The 9,902-nt window shown below is 41.0% G+C and overlaps 1 protein-coding gene across 4 annotated transcripts in view; it reads left to right on the top strand.

The window, feature by feature from the left end:
• Window positions 1–5,938: 5,938 nt before the first annotated feature.
• Window positions 5,939–9,902, top strand: part of DCDC2 (doublecortin domain containing 2) — a 67,042-nt gene continuing 63,078 nt past the window's right edge. The window contains exon 1 of one of the 4 annotated variants that reach the window (XM_083827253.1): window positions 5,939–7,378. In XM_083827253.1, coding sequence (XP_083683379.1) covers window positions 7,086–7,378 — 293 coding nt within the window. In that variant the 5' untranslated portion in view covers window positions 5,939–7,085. The remainder of the gene's footprint in view (window positions 7,379–9,902) is intronic. The other 3 variants (XM_083827252.1, XM_083827251.1, XM_083827250.1) reach the window with 3 other exon arrangements.

Genomic DNA, 9,902 nt, shown 5'->3' with positions numbered 1-9,902 from the left:
CCTGATTCCACCACAGTGTGTGTTTGTGTGCATATACATAAATGTGCATACATGAGCGTGTGCTTGAAGTGGATTTACGTGTGAAGTCAGAAGGACGTCTTACGCACACTTTGCACAAAGATAAACGACTTCATGAGGAAGTAATTAAATAAAAATGTTCCTTAGTAATTATATACAGCGTACATCCACAGGCTGAAGCCAACGTAGTTTTTCAGTTTTAAGGGTAAGCCTGGCTCGATGCAAACGCCTGCCCCCTGTTTGCTTGATAAAAAAAATGAAATCCACTGAAATGAATAGTAGCGCTTCAGATGTGGTTAACCACAGCAGGTGGCAGTATGTACATGACTAATTTAATGCTCTTGGTTATGATAGATACTTGAACAAAACAAAATCTGGAAATACCAGACAGCACCGAAAACACTGCAGGAGAGCAGGAAGCTTACATGTATGATTGCTGGCAACTACTTGCAGCTTCTGTTGACTGTATGTTTAGAATGCAAAAGCTTGGGAAGCATCTGAAGGATATCTGCCAGAAATTTACATTTAATGAATTTGCAGCAAGTCTTACACAGCTGAAGCTTCACTCTCCTCGGTAAAAAAGAGGAAAAAGATACTGGTTTGATTTATTTGTTTTCCTTTGTCTATCTGTTATCCTGGCTGCTTACACAACACAAGTGTTAGAAATAAGATGACATAACTTCACATCAAATATATATTGGTGTGAAATCTGACGTATGCAGTAATAGGCCAACATACCACTAAGTATTGGTATTCTGTCTCATATCTGCATTATGCAGTCATCATTGTAATTGTCTGGAAGGGTAGACAATAGCTCTTACTTTTAGAGGTGAAGATAACGCATTGGTGTGAACTGGCAGCCAGGGAGAAGTTTTGAAGCACAGATAACATGCCTAATTGTATACTGCTGCTGACAAAAGATAACTGGAGATTTAGAACTGCCATCTATTTATTGCAGTTCTAAATAGCAATGAGCTGCTTGTTGCTTCTGTTGTAGGCACATTTCAGGTATCTGGTGTCTCCTGCTAACCTTTGGGAGGAATACGCTGTATTTCATCAGAAAAAAATAATGGCTCATCTGCTGTTTGTTGGGAGCTGAAGAAGCTCATTGACACAAATAGGCGTGATGGCTATTTTCAGTTTATCTAAAGTGAGTGGATAGCTCCTGCACAGCTTTGTTTAGCCATAAAATTGCCATCCAAAACACAAGTGATTTATGAGGATGAATTATATGAGCAACTAGTTCCTCTGCCAGCCTAATGTCAATGCAGACATGAGGTGTTGATCTGATTGCAGGTGGGGTATGTGGAAGAGAAAGAGCAGAAACACCAAAGAAACACAGACACCAAAGAAAAACACAGAGAAGAACATAAGGTATCAGAAAAGTCCTGAAAATTCCATACTGAGAACTTTTGGGTAAAAATATGGTAGAAAAAGATAAAGACTTATATCTCCCATTGTTTGATTTGTTCCATGTTCAAGGAAGACAGGATTTGTACATTTAATCAATTTGGAGATTCAGATTTATTTACAAAGATTATTCAGATGTATTTACAAAGATGTGCCTGAACCCGTTACCCGTTTCTTCTCCTGAAATAAATACTCAAAGGAGCCCCATTTTGTTCATGTTAAGATAAAAATAACAGATTAATCAAAAAACATAAATTTGCTTCCGGACAGTAGATTCATGTCTGGTAGGTTATAAGTGTAGCTAAATCATAATATGATTACAGAGACATAAAAGAAAAGACCCCATGGAAAAAATAAATACATAATAATCATATTTAGAGTAATTTTATTATTATTATTTTATTATTATTATATTTTGTGAAAGAATCAGGAGTATTCAGCTGATAATCGCAGGTGCCTGTACCAGAGTTAGCTATAATAAGATACTGAGAGGTCTTTGCCTAGAAGGCATGACTTCACTTTCATTACTTTAAAAAAGACCCGATGAAAGATATTTTCCACCTTTTTCCTAACTTAAGATAGCCACCTTGAATTTGTTTCTCCGTGGGGAAACTATTTCCTCATGGTTCTCTAAGGGTTTCCCTAAGCCCTTTCCCAGGGCAGCCCCTTAACATCTGAGCTGTCTCAAGAATACTTTTTAAAGAGACTTGTATCATCAAAACGAGTAGCTTAAACTGTAATCTTTTAGTCTTCTTTAGCAAAACTAATTGATCATAATATGCTAAACATTTTTTGATCTAGCAATTGTATAATATAAGCAGGTTAAATTGCTCTGACACAGGTTTTAAAATTTAAAACTGCATCAGTACTTTATTTCTTCCAGTTAGAGTGTGTTCATGAAAGCTGAACAACCTGGTATTTAGGTATTTAAAACTGTACGTGCAAACAGTCCAATTACTCTTGAATTACAACTGGAAATGCAGTGGCTGCTGTTGCTTAGTCTGATTTTTAGATAAGCTATACAAACGTCTAGTTATTATGTGTGACTCCCAACTTGGTGTGCAACACAACAAGCTGAATTTCATTCTCTGTGTTTAGAAACTTAATCCTTACCCTTTCTGTACATTGTCAGCCCTTTCTTCTGGACTAGGACACTATGTTTTCAAGACCTCGTGTTTTGCAGTCAGTGAGCCTTGTTGTCAGGGTCACGTAACAAGCTGCAAATTCTTGCCTGGTCCAGGAATGGCAGAGATTTCGAGGTGTTTTGCTGTGGAAAAAGGGACGCTGCTTGATGCTGTGTCCCTATGCCACAGTGTTGGACTCATCGCTTGCCCCAACATACACTGGTTACATGACTTCAGGTCCATCGTATGATCCCGACGCATGGCCTGACTGATGTGGCCTCATGCATAGACCTCCAGTAAGGTGAGATGTCTGACATGACTCAGTCAAAAACTGATTATGCATCTCTTCACATTTATCTTAATTGTGTGAGGGGGCTGAGCAGCTTAGCTTGCTACTGTTGAGAATGTGATAGGAGACTGCTTAGAAACTGAAACAATAGCGGGAATAAAAGGTCAGGCCCTGGAAAGGCTGGAAGGAGCAGATTCTCCTGGATGAAGGCCTTGCTCTCAGAGGCTACAGTGTTTGAGCTTCTCCTAGCTTTCAGGCAGCAGTCATACATAGGCAAGATGGAAACCATGCTGACTTTATACTTAATGTATTGGAAACACTCTTTTTTTTTTTTTTTTTTTGGTGTGTGTGTGTGTGTGTTCCTATTACTGCTATTAAATAAAATGTTCAATTCTGAAAAAGTTGGTGTGAAATGGTGGGCTCTGAAGACCATGATGAACTGGACAGTCACGATTGCTTTTCAGGGACTGAATTTCAAGGTAATAGTAAGAAAATATGGAGATTCCTATGCACCACAAGTAAACAAAAGAGGGCAGGAATGCAGCTAGTTGCATTTGAAAGATGGAGTTTTCTGAGGCACACCTATTAGCTAGGTAAAGGTTAAAATACGAGCAAAATTCTGCACTGCAATTCCTCAAAGGATTCAGAATCTACTCACAGGTTTGGACAAAGGTTTTGCCCTCCAGTTTTAGCCTTCTTCAAGACTAGCAATGCTATTTCATTGCAATCTACAAAAGTGGTTGTTACTAACCTGGTCAGATGTAAAGAACAACAGTATTTTGATATAGCAGAAGAGTCAAAATAAGTTTAAGAGTAAAATATTCAGTGGCTTAATTCTATGACAAGGCTGTTGTGTGACTGCAAATTAGGCCCAAAATCACTGAAAGTGGTAGAATCTGGCAAAAACTAGTAGATAGTTGACATTGACTACATGACTGCAGAACAGTGTGAAGGTCGTCAGCACTTGTTTTTTACAGGTAAGTAAAGCATGTTTTTTAATATGAATTTTCATTTCAGGTTGCAATAGATCAGTTTTAAACAGTATTAAAACAAGGCTGGTATATGCTTGTTTCTCTTTATTAACTATAAGAAAGCCAGCAGTGTCTACAGAAATTTAACTTGTTAACCAATAACAGTAGCATATTTGACTTCACTCACCCTGAAATTGCTCTTTTTGTAATGGTTAACTGCCCTGTTGTAACTCACAGTAGGGGGGTAATTTTCCCATCAGAGGAGGTAAGATAAAAGGAAAGAAAAATTCCTGCCATCACATGTGTTGAAATCTATTTGGAAAAATCATCATTACAGTACACTAAAAAATTCCAGGCAGGAAGTCTAAAGCAGTTTTGGTCTTGCAACAATTAGTGGGGAAAAGGAGATGTTAAAGGAATTCAGATTGAATTTAAGGCATTTTCTCTTTATTTACTGCCAGGTTTTACGTTTCCTTGTACCCAAGGTGTGGCAACAGTCTGGTAGAGTCTAAGTCTTTGTATTTCATTATGTAGCTTCCTGGACAAAGCAAAACATACAGCGTTAGAACACAGAGCCTAAAGTCATGCATGCCTAAAGTGTTTTCAGGAAAACAAAACTTATCTGTAGTCAGAAATTGTTTGGATACATGAAAGACTCATCTGTTAATTGAGTAAGCCCATGACATGCATACTTGTTTAATCTATTATCATTTTTAATAGTCTGAGGAGATAAAACAATCTATTATTCTGATAATGTAATATCTAAAATTACTTCCCAAACACTGGATAATATGGAGATCATGTTTGGCTGAAGATGAGCAAGGAAAATACGGCTTCAAGTGGATCATTTGTTTACAAAGTGTTCTAAATAGCTTAAAGTTGAAATTATATCAGGATGATTTCATGATCTATTTATCAGTGAAATCCAAGGGAATCTTTTTATTATATTAGAGGTTGGATCTGGTACTTAGTGTGTATATTAATACAATTATTATATCTGCTATGTCATGTTTACTACATAGAACTATGGAAAATGTTTGACTCAAAAGAATGCAGAATCAACCCACTTTGACTTTATATTACATTCTTTGAATCACAAATGAGTTATTTTACTTTTTGTCTTTCTGTTTTATTCTGTTGGTTTATTTGTGTAAAAATAAATAAATAAATAAATAAATAAATAAAATTGTGCCCAGGGATATCTTTGTGGTCTTTGGCATTTGAGATTCATTTAGTGAGGTAAGTCACCCCTGTATCTGATTAACTGATTGCAGGTTTGGGCCAGCTCAGTAAAAGTGATGTTAGCTCTTGCAATAAAGCCCTGATTCTGAAGAGAACAAATTGTATCTGACTTGCTCAACCAAAGAATGATAAAAGTACTTTAAAGCTTTTAAATACTTCCGGAATGCAAATAGTTAAATAAATTTACCCAATTACTAGGAGAGTGCAGTTTAATTTTGTGTTATTTTCAAATTTTGCCCATTCAGATAGTAGGCTGGGGGAAAAGCACCCAAATAGTATATGTAACATTTACATATCATCTCAAAGAGACATTCAGAGGGCATCATGTGAGTAGATTCATTAAAAAAAGAAAATCAACTGACTGTACATATTTGCAATTAATTTGTGAAGTGTGAAAGCCTAATTTCAGCTCTATTTATAATCTTTTTTTTTTTTTTTTTCCCCACAAATATCAAGGAATACCAAGAAGAAGACACTGCCTTTTTTACCCGTTTGTTGTGGCTTGCCTGTGTCTTCACACTGATCAACTGAATAACATTTTTGTGAATTTGATCTTGAAGGTCTAGTAAAAGTCTGTTTTATTTTTGAGAGGGAAAAAACTGACCACTTAACAAGTAATCCCAAGATGAATTGGTGAGATGTGTTTTTCACCCAATCTTCTCGTGATGTCAAGATTATTTCTTTTTTTAAAAGACAGCAAAGTTTTTCTAGATTTTAATATTTCAAAATTCTGAGGAGCAACTACGTGGCCACCAAGTTTAAAGCCCAGCCCACGCTCCCACCATCCCACCCCACAGTGCTGCGGGATGAGCGCCCAGGAGACCTTCGCTTAGGGATGCACCCAAAGAATTGGCCATCGGTGTTTGACTGAGGTTCGTCCAGCGGGTAAACACCTTGCGCCTCTCAAACATGTCTTCAGCGTTCACAGTGTTGAGACCAGTCCTCCATGCTGCCCGCCCCAGTGGGGCCAAGCACGGCGTTATGGTGGGGTGGGTGTTTGACCTGTGGTGGGGTCAAACTAATGCCAGGCCAAGCAGGCAGACGCCTCACCCATGTGCTCACCGGCACCCATGGGCAGGGCAGCCCCTCCAACAACTGGCTGCGGGCAGCGGTCACCCGCCGGTACCGGCCGCTCGCACCACGCCGCTATTTCACGACAGCTCTGCCTCATATCATCTGGCCTGGCCTGGCCTCCCCTCTCCCTGCCCACCACCCTGTATGGCCAGGTGCCCCCAGCTTGCTGTGGAGTGCCCCTCCACAAGGGGCGGCCCGGCCACCGGGACAGAGGAGCGGGGACTGCCCTTGACTGCCCTCTTTGGCTCTGCTCTGTCCTGTTCCTTCTGCTCCCGGTGCCTTGTGCCCTCCCGTCCCTCTGCCCGCCTCTGGGCACAACGTCTCTCTCTCCTTCCCCCAGCCACTGCCTGGTGAATAAGTCAGCAGGGTTTTGTGCATGCTGTACGCTGTCCTCCTTGTGGCGTGACCGCTGGTTCTGGGCTTAGTCTGCCAGCTGCCTGAGGGGTTCTCGCCTGGCTGGGCAGGGAGGAGGAAGAGCAGACGTAGGATAAAGTATCCAGAGGGAACTGGCGTGATAGAGGCAAGTCACTTTCTGGGACAGCAAAGCCAGAGGATAAAGACCCTGGGGGGCTATGAGTCCACAGCTATCCCAGTCCATTATTTCCCTGCTGCTTGGGATCCACTTCCGTGTGATGTTTTGTTGCGGGGGTGAGTGCAATCTGTGTGAACCTCCTCTGCACCAGGGAGTAGCAAGACCTGGTTGCCTAGGAGGAGCTGCTCTTTGAGAGGCAGAGCAGAGCCGTGCTGGAAACCCAGGGGAGGCTGAGATCCCTCCCCACAGCTGCCGGTTCCCTCCTTTTCCTCCTGGAGGTGGGCCCTCCTGCCGCGGCCCTGCTGTGGCAGTTCTCAGGGTGGAGCTGAGAAGGGTGCTCAGGCAGGAGCCCTCTCCCAAATAAACAGGTACAGGCAGTGCTCCACAGTGGATTTGGCTACACAGCAGGTCCTGGGCTACCGAGCATGACTAGTCCTGGCACAAAGGGGTCGTTCCTCTCGCAGCCGTTGGTGAAGAGTGTGCTGGTGTATCGCAATGGGGATCCTTTCTTCCCGGGGCGCCGCATTGTCATCAATGAGAAGAAAGTGTCCAACTTTGAGGTCTTCCTGAAAGAAGTGACAGGTGGGGTGAAGGCACCCTTTGGAGCCGTGCGTAACATCTATACCCCCCGGGCTGGGCATCGTGTCCGGCAGCTGGAGGACCTTCAGAGTGGAGAGCAGTATGTGGCTGGTGGCAGGGAAGCCTTCAAGAAACTGAAGTGAGTGGCTGAAAATTGACTTAAGATTTATATGGAACTTGAATATCAGCATTTGGGGTTCTGCACTGTGGCAATATTTGAGACCTCCCCGCATTCCCTGCACCCCTTTTATTAGGCATTGCACAAAACAGACTAAAAGGCTGTGTTCCAAGGCAACAAGAAAGTTAGGTATTTGTGACAGAAAATACTGCAAAAGAGATTCAGAGGTGAGCCATAGAAAGCCTGCTATAATCATTAGTCTCATAGTGCCATCTCCTTGACATGGTGGTAGAATTGGAGAAGCAGTCCTTTACCCTGAAGATCATGCTGTATTGGCATGTTGCTGTGATGGATGTGCTTCACGGAGGGATAAGTGTCAGTGTTTGTGCTCAGTGTTAATAGGGAGAAAGCTCTAGAAAGGTGGAGTGTTGACAGTGTTGTAGAAAAGTTGATGAGCCTGGGAATTTAACTCCCAATTTTTCCTTTCTTGCTTATCTTTCAAAAGTCTAAAATATTCTGCTAAACTGTCCACATCTCCATCCATTTCTGTTCATTTGGCTTTCTTATGATGACAATAGCTGAGTTCCTCCTGTTCTTTAAAAGATGACTTTGCTTTGTTTTCCCTGTGAAGACACCAAGAATTAAACTGATATTTTCTCTATTTTCTAGTGACTGACTAGGAGAATATCGTGGAGCAGATCTGTGCTTTTATGTGTGGTTTCCTAAGTGGCTCTGAATGTGATCAGTAATGATTATTAATTCCGGCAGTGAATTTTGTTGTCTCAGCTGCCTAATTACAAGTTTTGTTCAATCTCTGTGTGTGTTTTTTGTACAGCTCATTTTAAAAAATAATCTCAGAATTAGGAATCCCTTTCTGGGGATGGTTGGGAATTTATATGATAAAGTACCAGCTCTACAGAACCTTGCTGTCTTGATCATGTACCATTTTTCAGGAGAGCTCGGTATGTTTCAGAATAAAGCTTTGCGTGTAATGAGCAGGTTTTCTATGAGCAGCCTTACCATTTTTGTCACTGTTTCTAAAAAGTTATTGAAGTGTCTTGGGCTTCAGTGGCAAAGTTAGAGAGAAGATGTATGACAGGTTAAATATAAGCCCCTTTCCCACTCTGCTCTCTTCCACATCAAATGCAATGCTCAATTCAAGAACTACTGTATCTTTTGGTATTAAATTTTGTGGTCCTGTGAATGGGTTAAAGCTGTTAGTTGTCAGCACGTTTCACCTCTCTAAATGTGTTTTATGTTCAAGAGACAGGCTAAAAGTAAGTGTTTGACAGTAGCATGCACTGTGTAGACAATTGAGTGCCCTGGATTGATTTTTGGTGGGAAAAGGCATTTATTTTTGTCATTTCGTATTTTATGATCAGAGTTTTGTGGTGAGAGCTTTTTGGACTTTTATGATTGCAACGTGCAACAGGATGCTGAAGTAGTTAAGGTCATTGAAGAGAGTACCTTCAGAAAGGCTAACCTAAAGCACTCAGTAAAAGCAGGCTTTTAGATATATATCCCTTGATAGCGTGTGATAGTCCTATGCTGTGGGAAGGATAAACCGGATGACAAGATCTTTTCTGTTCTTCTGTTCAGAGTTAGGGTTCTTCACTATTAGTATGTATTTATATAGTACTGTAAAAGTAGGGAATGCTTTTACAAGCATTGTTTAAGGCAGGCTGGATTGTATAATGTTGAACTTGTTCTTAACTAGATTGTAGACTGATAATTAGGGGTACTTCTTAGCCAGACAGGTCAGAGGAGAGGAGGGGTCAGTTGAAAGGATTGCTTTCTGGAAGAAATTAGAAGAATTAGAGAAATGAATGTATGTTTCTGTATGTTTCTGTATGTGTCACGGGCAAAGATAAAGTAGTTGCATCTGTGGGAGACCAGAGTTTCTGTCATAAAGGATCTGACTCTGGTCTTATAGCAGCAAGAATTTGTACATTTTTACATTTTTTTTTCAGTGATGCTTGTCAGATTCATTTGTGATAGACTAAGCAGGGCCGAACTTTGGACTGACGACTTGTGGCACCCATGTGTGGGAGCGTAATAGAAAGGAGAGAATATCCAAGGAAAATCAGGAGCTGAAATTGTCATCGTTCCACTTCAAGTGGTGCATTTGTTTCTTCACAGATGCCTTATGCTGAGACTGAATCATTTTTTTCCCTGTCCTCAGAGAATTCTAAGCTTAACTGCTTTCACCTTTAGCACATGAACCTCCGTCAATTTTAACATCTTGAGATAGGTACTTCTGAGGTGTCTCATTCTACAGCAGTGACAGCTATGAGAAGTAGAAACAGCTCGATGTGCCTGCAGCTTCTGCAAGCTGAATTCATGAGAAGACCAGCTCGCAAAGCTTTTAGAGTTCTGACAAGGAAACGGAGTTAGTGTGGTCTGGGTACCTGTTTGTTGGCCGGTTTCAGGGTTACTCATGCTTGAAGACTTACTTAATTCCTTTTCTTTGGAAAGGCAACATACACCTAGTCCATCACGGTGTGTTTTAATTGTCACTTTTGTGTTAATGCAGTGTTTTTGTGGG

The sequence above is a fragment of the Anser anser genome (assembly GCF_964211835.1).
Source record: "Anser anser genome assembly, chromosome: 2".
Taxonomy (NCBI): domain Eukaryota; kingdom Metazoa; phylum Chordata; class Aves; order Anseriformes; family Anatidae; genus Anser; species Anser anser.
The sequence above is the reverse complement of the archived record's forward strand: the minus strand, read 5'-3'. Positions and strand labels throughout refer to the sequence as shown.